The sequence below is a fragment of the Squalius cephalus genome, assembly GCF_949319135.1.
Source record: "Squalius cephalus genome assembly, chromosome: 16".
In the NCBI taxonomy this organism is placed as follows: Eukaryota; Metazoa; Chordata; class Actinopteri; order Cypriniformes; family Leuciscidae; genus Squalius; species Squalius cephalus.
Genome location: NC_137137.1, coordinates 17,108,692 through 17,120,823, shown reverse-complemented (window position 1 = coordinate 17,120,823; position 12,132 = coordinate 17,108,692). Strand labels below are relative to the sequence as shown.

Sequence of the window (12,132 nt, the reverse complement as noted above, 5' to 3'; positions counted from 1 at the left end):
CAATAAAGATATTAATTACTTATAAATTAATGTCATTCAATCATTTTTAAGCCAAAATGGTAAATCGCATAATAAATTGAAATTAAATAAAATGTAATAGACTGAAAGGTAAATTAGTTTTTCTATGGATGTTTTTAAGGTTTGTGGTCTTTTTAAACCTTTAAATGTCATAAAAGCTTGTGGTCTCGCTAGATCTTTAAATATAACAAAAACTTTAAATGACATTATCAAGATAAATAATCATATAATACACAAATAAATTTAAAAAAAACATATAAACAAGTGTACAATTTGGTATAGAAATATCAAATAAATAATTTGTGGAGCTCACAAACTTTTAAAGTCTTTATAGCTTTTTATTCAAAGTCAACAATGTTTAACTACAGTCAACAATCCATAAAACGGTGTGTTTTTTTTGTGTTTTTTTTTTCTTGCATTCATGAATCTGAAATTTGGCCAAAAATATAGCTAAATAAATTAAATAACAGCACTTTTCACCCACTTTAGGATATTCAGTGCAGGTTCATTTTCCAATAAAAATGCGAGAGGTCTTGAGCACTAAATATTTGAATTGATAAATTCCTGTCTCGCACTGAATCTTCTTGCTGCGTTTCCTAAACTAGTATGTTGTGCCACATACGTCATTTTCCTGCGACACACAGGTCGGCGCTCACTACTCATGTTTAGCGGAACGAGTCGCGCTAGCGATCAACATGGCTTTAAGCAAAACATACGGACAGAAACCTATTAAATTCCAACTGGAAGAGGATGGGGAGTTCTACATGATTGGATCAGAGGTTTGTAATTAAACGCACTTATCATTTTAACGAGGATTTATGTTTATGAACCGTATTGTTTTGCATTGGGTGCTAATACGTCAGCTAGCTAGCTAGCTAAGATTGTTGTTGTTTGTGATAATATCAATAACTGCTGAAATTATTGATGATTCGTTGAATTGAATCGGTCCCAGACATTTTACACATCAAGTACTGATGTATTATTTGCGGTGTAGTTGTATTATACACAATACTGGATTAGCAGAGACCAGAGATAAACAGTACAGTCACTGACAGAACAGGTTATGGCTAGCGTTATTTATTTAGTCAATCCTAAATAATTTTCCGTTATGTGTCTGTATTTAGGTTGGAAATTACCTGCGTATGTTCAGAGGGTCTTTATATAAGCGCTACCCATCACTCTCAAGAAGACTTGCGTCAGTAGAGGAGAGAAAGAAGATAGTAGCATCATCTCACGGTAAGTGTTGAATTCACTGTGAACATTTGATAAGAGATCTGAGGACTGGGGGTTAAAAGTAAGCTGGAAATGGCACTTTCTATCTTACAGTATAAGCAATGTTTTGTGTTAGATCACGGTTACACCACTTTAGCCACCAGTGTGACGCTGCTGAAGGCCTCAGAAGTAGAAGAGATATTTGATGGACATGACGAGAAGTACAAGGCTGTGTCAATCAGCACTGAACCTCCAGCCTATCTCAGGTAAAGCATTTCTCATCTTATGAAATGCAGTCACACATGCTTCAAGTTCAAACATGCTCATTTCATAATTCAAATTACAAAAAGGTAAATTAATCATTCATTAAAGGTGTTATTCACCCATACATAAATGAAAATGTTGCCATCAATTCCTCACTCTTGTGTCATTCCAAACCCATAAGACGTTTGTATTTCTTCGAAACACAAATGAAGATATTTTTAATGAAATCTGAGCGATTTCTGTCCCTCCATTGAAACTGTATATTCACCCAAAAATAAGATGGTTCAAAATGCTCATAAAGAGATCGACTTGGATTAAACCACTCAATTCAATGTATAACATATTTTAATAGAATGTATAATGTCCATTTTAAATGATTTTAGACAACATTTTTAATCAGAAAATATATTAATGGAAATTTTTTTAAAGGTTTCTCCTAGAATAATTTTAGAATTTCTATCATATATTAAATGAAAAGATTCTGTTTAATTGTTATATATGTATGTTTTTGTATATTGATTATTTTTGTGAAGACAAAATTGCTAAATTATTGTAAATGATGTATTGAAATGATATTGTAATCATCATTATTTATTTTTTATTGAAATGTTGATTTTGCCATGAATATACCCATTGCTGCTGATATGGCGTTACAGAGACCTGTGACTATTTTTGTGTGATGATGAAATTAGTCTAATGCACTCTTTATTTGGTGACTAAGTCTACTAAATAGTGTACTAAATCATCATCACAAATAAAATAAAAAAATGTCCAGCCCTAGTTGTTGCATGACAGCACATCTGCTTTTTTAACCTATGGTTTTCTTCACAGGGAGCAGAAAGCCAAGCGAAACAGTCAGTGGGTTCCCACTCTTCCCAATAGTTCCCATCACTTAGATGCTGTGCCTTGCTCCACCACGATTAACCGCAACCGAATGGGCCGTGACAAAAAGAGGACCTTCCCCCTCTGGTGAGACCTTTAAATCTTTCAATCTCACATCTCACAAGTGGCACAAGATGTGCATGGATAAATAATTTATAATAAATATAGCATTATTCCATTAAAAAAAATGGTCAATTTTGATTTTATGGTGACTTTAAACATTAATCCTCTATTGTGCCGCACTTTGTTTGTCAAAAAGAAATTGTTCAAGTTTGAAAATTTTATTAAACCAATAAAACGGAATCCAGAATTTTTTTTTAAATGGAAAACAGAATTTGGGGAATATAAAACAGAATCTGTAAAAAACTTAAAGCCTGCTTACTCATTTATATAATTTCACTGGTTTAATTTTCTTACTGTGTTTGTCTTCTGGATATGTGCTGTTACAGCTTTGATGATCATGATCCTGCTGTCATTCATGAGAATGCCACCCAGCCTGAGATCCTGGTGCCCATCCGACTGGACATGGAGATTGACGGGCAGAAGCTGCGTGATGCTTTCACATGGAACATGAATGGTAGACTGTCCCTTTCACAGTTTCTGAGCAGCATTCATTGAATTTAATATTTTTTTTGTTTTTCACGCTTTACACAATATCCTGAACTCTTTTTTTTTTTCTTTTTTTTTCCTGACACATAGAAAAGCTAATGACTCCAGAGATGTTTGCTGAAATCCTTTGCGACGATCTGGACCTGAGCCCACTGACCTTTGTTCCAGCCATTGCCTCGGCCATCAGACAGCAGATAGAGTCCTACCCCACAGACAGCATACTGGATGAGCAGATGGACCAGAGAGTCATCATCAAGGTCATCATCAATTTCAGTAATCTCATCTTTTAATATCAGATCCCATTAAGCTGGAGCCACACCAAAAGATTTTCAAAATGTGAGCGACTACAAACATGATGATAAGAAATCATAAATTTAACAGTTTTGTTTCTATAGTGAGTAGAGTGTTGTGGTGAGACCACTAACAGATTCCATTCACAAATAACCGGAGTCCCGACTGTGAACACGGGAAATCAGTAGGATAACCTTATTCATCCGTACAGTCACGCAGAGCCAAAGCACAACCAAAACAACGTTTTTCTGTAAAATGCGGACAGTTTTGTTGTTTTTTAACTGCTGGAGGGCCAAAAGTTACATTAGTGGACGCATAAATAAAAAAAACTGTGTGTAAAATTTAATTAAAGTGGTGGTTCAGGATTTTCGACATCGGACCTCATTTTCAAGTGAGCCTGGTTGTTATTCATCATTGGAGACAGTTTTCAAAAAAATTCATCCAGTCCTTACTTTTGGATAGTTCGCCTATGCTAGGCTAGCGCGAGTCAACGGTGCACGTTAGCCTGCCATTAAAAACAGTTTTACCCACTCCACAGTACACCAAAATCAAATAAATTATAACGCCAGACTATCGATGTAAATGTCTGTTGAGAGAATAATGTTAGAAATCAAACTACCCTTTCATCACATTGCATTAGTTATAATTTGTTCCCTGTATTTATAAGCAGTCTACAGCAGCGGCGGAGTTATATTTGGTTACCTAGGAAACCGAGAGAGCCGGTCCACATAACAATCACGCAAGTGTATTACCTGCCGCAGATAATTGAGATACAAGAGTACTTTGATTTCTAACATTATTCTCTCAATAGACATTTACATCGATAGTCTGGCATTATAATTTATTTGATTTTGGTGTACTGTGGAGTGGGTAAAACTGTTTTTAATGGCAGGCTAACGTGCACCGTTGACTCGCGCTAGCCTAGCATAGGCGAACTATCCAAAAGTAAGGACTGGATGAATTTTTTTGAAAACTGTCTCCACTGATGAATAACAACCAGGCTCACTTGAAAATGAGGTCTGATGTCGAAAATCCTGAACCACCCCTTTAATTCCTGATCCTTCAGAAATCATTCTGATATGCTGATTTGTTGCTCAAGAAACATTTATTATTACTATTATCAGTGTTGAAAACGGTTTAATAACTGTTTTAGTAACCACTTAATATTTTTTGGAAACTGATAAAAAAAAATCAGGATTCTTTGATGAATACAAAATTCAAAAGAATAGTATTTATTTGAATTAAAGAAATGAAAAATGTAAAAAGTAAAAAAAAAAAAAGTATGTATATAGTGGGTTCGAGCCCCGTGTGGGACAACTTTGTAAAATTGTGTGAAATGTTGTCATGTCGATTCCTTTATTATTCAAGCGTTGTACTAATCTTTCTTCCTCTTGGATTAGAAATAAGTATGTCTTGTTCATTCTGTGTTCATTCTCATCTGAACTTCTGTTCATTTTGAGTTCATTTTCACCTGTACCAGCTGTATTTTCACAAATGTTCAGTTTCTGCTGTTTTTACTCTTCCTGCTCTTCACTGCTCTTGCTGCTGCTTCAGGGGCTTGGCCCTGTATCGCTGCTTGCAGCTATATTTATTATTATTTGATTGCATAAAAATAGATTATGTGCTTGGTTTTTGATTGCTGTTGTTATTATTATCTCTGTAGTTAAACATTCATGTTGGGAACATATCTCTGGTGGACCAGTTTGAATGGGACATGTCTGAGAAGGAGAACTCTCCGGAGAAGTTTGCTCTGAAGCTGTGCTCTGAGTTGGGCCTGGGCGGAGAGTTTGTCACCACCATCGCATACAGCATACGTGGACAGCTCAGCTGGCATCAGAGGACCTACGCTTTCAGGTTCAGACTTGCACACAAATCCACTGAATCCTTTTAAAGCTTTTTCAATGCATAAGATAAAATGTGGTAAAAAGTGAAGTGTTTGTGTGTTATTAAAACGCCTCCAAAAATCATCATCACAAACATCCCCATATTGTTACAGAGAATTTTTTTTTAGTTTGACTGTTTAAAATGTTGCTCCATTTATATGATAAAGAGCATAGGAGTGTGTTCAGAATTTGCCAATGTGAACTTTTTCCCAAGTTGGACCTCTTTTCAGACTGTGCTAATGTCCGTTATTACAAAACTCATTAGAAGGGTCATGTTTTTCCTCTGGGAGACAATGTCTTGAACTAATAATTTTAAGGTTCTTTTTTTTTTTCTTTTTTTTTCTTTTTTTTATCGTTCAGCCCAGTTTTGTGAACCTACATACCGTTTGGAAACATTAAGGTTTTTTTATGTTTTTGAAAGAAGTCTCTTAATCTCACCAAGGCTACATTTATTTGATCAAAAATACAGTAATTACTATTTAAAATAACTGTTTTCTATTTGAATATATTTTAAAATGCAATTTATTCCTGTGATGGCAAAGCTGGATTTTCAGCAGCCATTACTTCAGTCTTCAGAGTCACATGATCCTCCAGAAATCATTCTAAGATCACTTATTATTATTATCAATGTTGAAAACAGTTTTAGCTGCTTAATTTATATATATACATACACAGTGCTGGTCAGAATTATTGGTAAATATGACCAAACATGGCTGTAAAAAAATAAATCTACATTGTTAATTCTTTTGAGATGTTTTTGGATCACTGTCCTGTTGGAAGATCCAAACATGGCCCGTTATAAGATTTCTAGCAGAGGTTGTCAGGTTTTGATGTTTTTTTATCTGTTGGTATTTGATCGAGTCCATGATGCCATGTATCTGAACAAGATGTCCAGGACCTCTGGCAGAAAATAAGGCCCACAGCATTAAAGATACAGCAGAGTATTTCATTTTACACATGGGGTACTTTTTTATCCCTGTATGAACCAAACCCATCTTAAGTGTTTGCTGCCAAAAAAGCTAAACATTTTGTTTCATACTCATAATTCTGACCAGCATTGTATATATAATGTTTTTTGTTGTTTTTTAAATCGTGATACACTTTTGCCATTCTAAAGTTCAAAAGATTTAAGAAAATAAATAAAATTAATTAAAATAAATTAATACTTTTATTTAGCAAAGGCACATTAAATTGATAAAAAAGCACAGTAAAAACATTTATGAAATAAATAAATATTAAAAAGTTCTATTTACAATAAATGCTGTTCTTTTTAACTTTCTATTCATCAAAGTATCCTGGAAAAAAAAGTCACAGTTGTGCTGCTTAATATTTTTGTGTTAACTGTGTTTAACATTAATGATAATAAGAAATGTTTCTTCAACACCAAAGAGCATGCGACACTGACAACTGAAGACTGGCTGCTGAAAATTCAGCTTTGCATCACAGGAATAAATTACATTTTAAAATATATTACAACAGAAACCAGTTAATTTCAATTGTAATAATATTTCACAGTATTACTGTTTTTACTGTATTTTTGATCAAATAAATGCAGCCTTGGTGAGATCAAGAGACTACTTTAAAAAAAAAAAAATGTTTTCAAACTTTTAACCTGTACTGTATTTAAACTTGTATTTAAACGAGTTGTCTCTGAACTTTGGATTTAAGTTGCTGTTTTTTCTCTTTTTGTAGCGAGAACCCTCTCCCCACAGTGGAGATTGCCATCCGAAACACAGGTGATGCTGACCAGTGGTGTCCACTGCTGGAGACGCTGACAGATGCCGAGATGGAGAAGAAGATCAGGGACCAGGACAGAAACACAAGGTAAGAGAATGAACTGCCTTACTTAAGATACAGTTTTGCCCCTATAGCAGACATGTACCAACTGCAGAGGCAAGCCATGTATCAATGACAAACTATTATCGCTCTAAGACCAATAATAATTTGCAGTGCAGTTTCAACATAGAAAGAAGAATATTGTACTCAGAATTTGGAGATTTGAGAGGTGATTGTGACCATTCCAGTACTCATATCAAACTTTTTCCTGTGTATTTTAGGCGGATGAGACGACTTGCAAACACAGCCCCAGCATGGTGAAGATAACAGCCCTCTCCCACAACTATGTAAATCTGAAGAGGAAATACAATAGAGCTACAACCCAGCATTACTGAAATAAAAACATTGAGACATTCCATTGGCCAGTCCCCCCTGATCAGAGTAACTTAATGTAAAGCAACATCTGCTTCAGTCTGGCCTAGTCAAAGCCCGTGTCGTGACCTTCCCCCCCGTACTCAATATCTGTCTGATCAGAGACAGACGGTCTAAATGTTAAAAGTATTTTATGGTATCTTTATTTGTCTTGTTTTGTGTATAGATGCCATTTTGTAAACAATGTGCTTTTAAATAAAATTATTAAGATAAGAAAAACTTGTTTGAAATGCTTTTTGTTCCAAAAGTTTTTTGTCCAGAGTTTCTTGCTTAAGGGTGAAATCAAAGTCTGTGTGGTGTGCTGAACTAGCAAACTAGTCACTCGAGTGCTTTAGATATGGATATAAAAATAATATGAGCCATTATTTTATTTTTTTTTAAAGCAGAAGCAGCCAACAAATAACAGATGGCAAATATGAAAACTTTATTCATCAGCTTTCAGACAAACAAGTGTGTTTGTATTTATATTTAAATAAAAGTCTTCTCGCACATATCCATGTTTAAGAAGTGTAATTTTTATGGAGGACAAACTCTTCCGGACAATTTCAGTTTCACCACACAAAGCCTTTTTGTATTTTGCAATGGCGCTGTGCTAACAAAGACCAAAGGCTTGAAAATGCATAGTCTGCAGTTCAATTTGGCATTTCAAATAGTCGGCACATTTGTGAATGTCCACCTCCATCGCCGCAGACTGTTGTGGGAAAAGAGATATGCCACAGTATTGTATCCAAGAAAATACCCTCTTGTGGCGTCCGCACTCCCTCTAAAATGATGGATTATAGTTCGGGAGATTGAATGGTTTCTCTTTAAACTCCAATGCTGCCAGCCACCACTACTTTGTAATATTCATTAAACAGAAGTTGACGAGAATACGGCAATTGTTTCAAACCATGTGGTGTGAAGTAAAACAGATAGGCATTGTTCTTCCAGAACAAAATAACAAAGGAAAACTTGTTTTGTGATGTGCATGGCACTGAACGCAAAATTTGGATCCATTTATTTTGTGCACAAAGGCACTACGATGACCATAGTGTCCGTCTTTCCTGGATCCACAGCGGACCGTATGTTAAAGCATTGTCCCTTTAACAAGGAGTGTCTTCAAAATATTCTGACTTACAGAACTTGACATGCAGACATACACTTTCCCAACTAAAACAAGCAGGACTTGAAAAGCATGACAACCTTTATTGCTGTCTTATTGGTATTGAATCCTTCAGTTTTCTTCTCATTGTGGATCCTCCTCATTTTGATCTTGGCCAGTATCTTCTACACCTCGTCCATTCCAGGATATCCCATCCTGATCTTCTGGAAGGGGGGCGTAACTCGGATCTTCTTGAGGTGCGTCAAACAAAAATCGACTGCAAAACATGACTGAATGGTTCTGATTTTGTTTGTTTCTTGTGTTAAAGCCAAACAAATGTTAAAAGAAAAAACTTCATAGTCAGTTATAGTCATACTCACAAAATTCCAGGAGTGGCAAGAAGCTTTCTCCCTCCTGGCTGGTTAGGAAATACATCTTCCAGGAAGTAGTAGATGTGTCCTACACCAATCCCTACACCAATACACACACACACACTTAAGTTTACTATCCAAAGTTTGAGACCAGTCCGATTTTTTTAATCTTTAAATTAATACTTTTTTTCAGCATGTATACTTTAAATTGAATTCAAATTAAATCCTGCTCATTTGAACTTTCTATTCATCAAAGAATCCTGACAAATGTATCATGGTTTCCAAAAAAATATGAAGCAGCACAATTGTTGTGCTGATAATAATAAGAAATGTTTCTTGAGCACCAAATCAGCATATTAAAATGATTTCTGAAGGATCATGTGACACTAAAGACTGGCGTAATGATACTGAAAATTCAGCTTTGCCATCACAGGAAAAAATTATTAATTAAACAATATGTAAACAAATAAATGCAACTGTGGTGAGCTTCTTTTTTTTTTGGAAGAGACAAAAAAAATAATAGACCCCAAACTATTGAACAGCAATGTAATACAGTGTATATACATTTATAACAACTTCTGAAATGTATATACACTTCAACTTCAGCTACAAGTATTTCAAGTGAATTATTTAATAATTTTGTTCATACAAAAATCGCATCAAAAGTCATCATGAGTATTTCAGAACAAAAGTTAACATACCCAAAAGATCAATGACAATGGAGTTGCCCAATAACAATGAGAATCCCATGAGCACCCATGGAAGGAATGGGGCCTGGAAGTTGAGAAGGCCAAAGAAGTTCATGCGGATGTAAGGATTCCTTCTACTCCAGACATAAACCAGCATGATGGTGAACGCCTGTCCTAAAAAGAACAGGTTGGCAAACAGACCAAAGAGCTATAGATACCGAAGTTAAAGAAATTAGAAGGATGGAAGACTAAACTTCATTCATTACTACAAGTAAATAACCTGAAAAGATTAAATGTTCCTTAAGAAAAAACTTTATATTGACATGTCTCAACCTGTGGAAGTCTATTATCTCCAAACAAGAAAATAATTGGTCATATTTATGACATAAAAGTCACAATCATGAGATAAAAATCCATAGTTTGAAACTGAGTCATGACATAAAGTGTATTTTGTATGAGTATTTGTGACAATTATGAATTTAAAATAAAAGCACCATAAAGCATCACAAAAGTTGTCCATACAATTCATTTACTTCTGTGTTTCAGAGGAAAGAAAGGGGGGGGGGATGTATCATGGTTTCCACAAAAAATTAGTAAGTAGCACAAAAACTTATCACCATCCCCAAACTTTTGCATGGCAGTGTACTACATATAAGTTTCAATTTATTCAACCAACATGATATATGTTTTGGTGAAGAGATACATGCTTGACTGTTCTTAATGTGATGAATGTTGAAGGATACGGTCATAAGAACACCACCGAACAGGAACATGTAGACAAAGTCTGCCGTTCGACCACGAAAGGAGCCTTCCTCCAGCATTCGGCAGTACCGATATCTGCTCAGTTAAGGACAGAAACTCACATGACCCACAGCTGCACAGGAGCCAAACGGCTGTTATGCAAAGCAAACACACTGTGAAACTCTGAATGTGTTTTTGTGTGCACTTCCTGAACATTTCACAGACAACCAACAGAGAGAAATATTCATATTGCTCAAAGAGGATACAGAAAAATCATGTTGAACAAGAAACTGAATCCAAGAGGTCCAAAAAATAAGAAGTTTGTGATCAGTCGCCATACCTACATAAAGCAAGAAACATGAATATCAAAACAAAAGACTACATACTGTTGTTAAAGTTGTTGTCATGAATGCAGCAATGTTTCAATGATATTTGGGAACTAACCTGGTATTTCTTTAATATCAGGTCAGGGTTAAAATAGAGTTGAAACGGTGTGATGAACTCCAATTGCTGTAATACACAGAAAAAATATCAAGCAAGTGATAACCCAGCAAACACAGAACGTTGGCACAACGTTCCATTGGCGGTGACTGTTTTAAATCCAATTTTTAATTGAGGAAGGTGTATGAACGTGTGTATTATTAAGCAATATTTAAAAAGTATATAATTATCTGACATCTGAGAAATTAAAAATTAACCTCAAAACATAACTTGCTAACTGGGTTTATATCTATATCTATCATAAAACTAATTAAATGTCAGAACGTCGTGTCTCAGTTGCCGAATGTCGCGCAACAACGTTGCAGCCCTGTCGCGTCATTCTACAGTGTTGCGAGCACATAGACAGCGACGTTGCCATTGTAGAAATGTAACGTGCCACAGTCAGACGTTGCCACAACGTAAATGTGTTTGCTGGGAAGAAGGTTTTTTTAGTGGCCATAAAAAATTAACCTTTGGGTGTGACAAGCAATCCTTCATATAAAAACACTAATTTCAAATTAGTGTATATAATACATTACATTTTATGACCTCATTGTTGAGAGGCTATTTATAATATTAACACATTTAAAAATTCAAAAAGTTAAGTTACAGTTAAAGTTAAATAGGCTATTTTTTCACAAGGATGTTGGTCCTTTAAGCATTTACACTGACATTGAATCTTTATGTGGGGCAAATAACAATTTTAAGACATATTGACTTACTGTCATCATCAGCATGTGATACTATAGTTGTTCAGAAATGTAACACACGGGTTACTTACCACAGCTGCAGTTGTCAGGACGCATGCAGTGGTATATGCTCGCGTCACGGCAGGGATCTGCATGTACTCTTGAGTAACGCTGTTTGCCATAATGTTTCTCCGGCGTATCTAACTCTTCTGCACACTTTCACTGTGTAGCCTATCCGTATAGCATTTCAATACACTAACAAACAATCGATCGGCTCAGTGTGGATAGGCATCAATAGATGCATGTCCGCGTTTAGTGTTAGCGTCAACTATTTATTCTTAATGGTTCATAATGTTTGTGTTAGGATATGAGGGGCGGAGTGAGACATCCAGGCTTCATCAGTCGCTTCAGCACCTCCACGTGTTTATAAGCTAAATTCTCTTGTTCTTCCGTGGACCAATGGGATCGCACGGTTTCGCTGACGTGAGGTAATGAATATTTGCGTAAATGTAACTGATGAAAATTGTTTTTTATAAATTGTGAATGAATAGATTATACAAATTATGTTTTGAAAAATGTAAAGGCCTATATTTGTTATATGAATAAAACGTAGGCTATATTAATTTTCACGACACTTGGGGCAAAACTTTTTCTGCTTGTTGTCTATTTGTTTTCATTGACTGGAGTGAATGAATGAATTAATGATCCATTATA

The 12,132-nt window shown here is 35.3% G+C and overlaps 2 protein-coding genes across 3 annotated transcripts; one reads left to right on the top strand and one right to left on the bottom strand.

Annotated features, from left to right (window-relative positions):
- The first annotated feature begins 641 nt into the window (after positions 1-641).
- smarcb1a (SWI/SNF related BAF chromatin remodeling complex subunit B1a) lies at positions 642-7,338 on the top strand. Of its 2 annotated transcripts, none has more exons than XM_079897112.1 (9): positions 642-797; positions 1,143-1,254; positions 1,388-1,496; positions 2,326-2,463; positions 2,826-2,953; positions 3,076-3,242; positions 4,940-5,130; positions 6,852-6,983; positions 7,217-7,338. In XM_079897112.1, exons 1-9 carry the CDS (start codon positions 714-716, stop codon positions 7,254-7,256), a joined length of 1,101 nt encoding a protein of 366 aa, XP_079753238.1. In that variant the 5' UTR covers positions 642-713; the 3' UTR covers positions 7,257-7,338. The 2 variants fall into 2 exon arrangements, with proteins under 2 accessions (XP_079753238.1, XP_079753237.1); XM_079897111.1 differs by having other exon boundaries at positions 1,367-1,496.
- Positions 7,339-7,772: 434 nt separating this feature from the next.
- derl3 (derlin 3) lies at positions 7,773-11,871 on the bottom strand. Its single transcript, XM_079897113.1, has 7 exons — positions 11,511-11,871; positions 10,694-10,759; positions 10,516-10,589; positions 10,252-10,345; positions 9,521-9,716; positions 8,829-8,919; positions 7,773-8,725 (listed from the first exon to the last, which is right to left on the bottom strand). Exons 1-7 carry the CDS (start codon positions 11,598-11,600, stop codon positions 8,593-8,595), a joined length of 744 nt encoding a protein of 247 aa, XP_079753239.1. The 5' UTR covers positions 11,601-11,871; the 3' UTR covers positions 7,773-8,592.
- Positions 11,872-12,132: the final 261 nt, after the last annotated feature.

Bases quoted from the DNA above. Each gene is read 5' to 3' on its own strand.
- derl3 (XM_079897113.1), bottom strand. From the start codon at position 11,600: ATGGCAAACAGCGTTACTCAAGAGTACATGCAGATCCCTGCCGTGACG. The intron at 10,760-11,510 runs GTAAGTAACCCG...TGTGTATTACAG, and splicing joins TCCTGACAACTGCAGCTGTG to CAATTGGAGTTCATCACACC. The intron at 10,346-10,515 runs GTATCCTCTTTG...TTAACTGAGCAG, and splicing joins TTGTTCAACATGATTTTTCT to ATATCGGTACTGCCGAATGC.
- smarcb1a (XM_079897111.1), top strand. From the start codon at position 714: ATGGCTTTAAGCAAAACATACGGACAGAAACCTATTAAATTCCAACTG. The intron at 798-1,142 runs GTTTGTAATTAA...GTCTGTATTTAG, and splicing joins TCTACATGATTGGATCAGAG to GTTGGAAATTACCTGCGTAT. The intron at 1,255-1,366 runs GTAAGTGTTGAA...GTTTTGTGTTAG, and splicing joins GATAGTAGCATCATCTCACG to ATCACGGTTACACCACTTTA.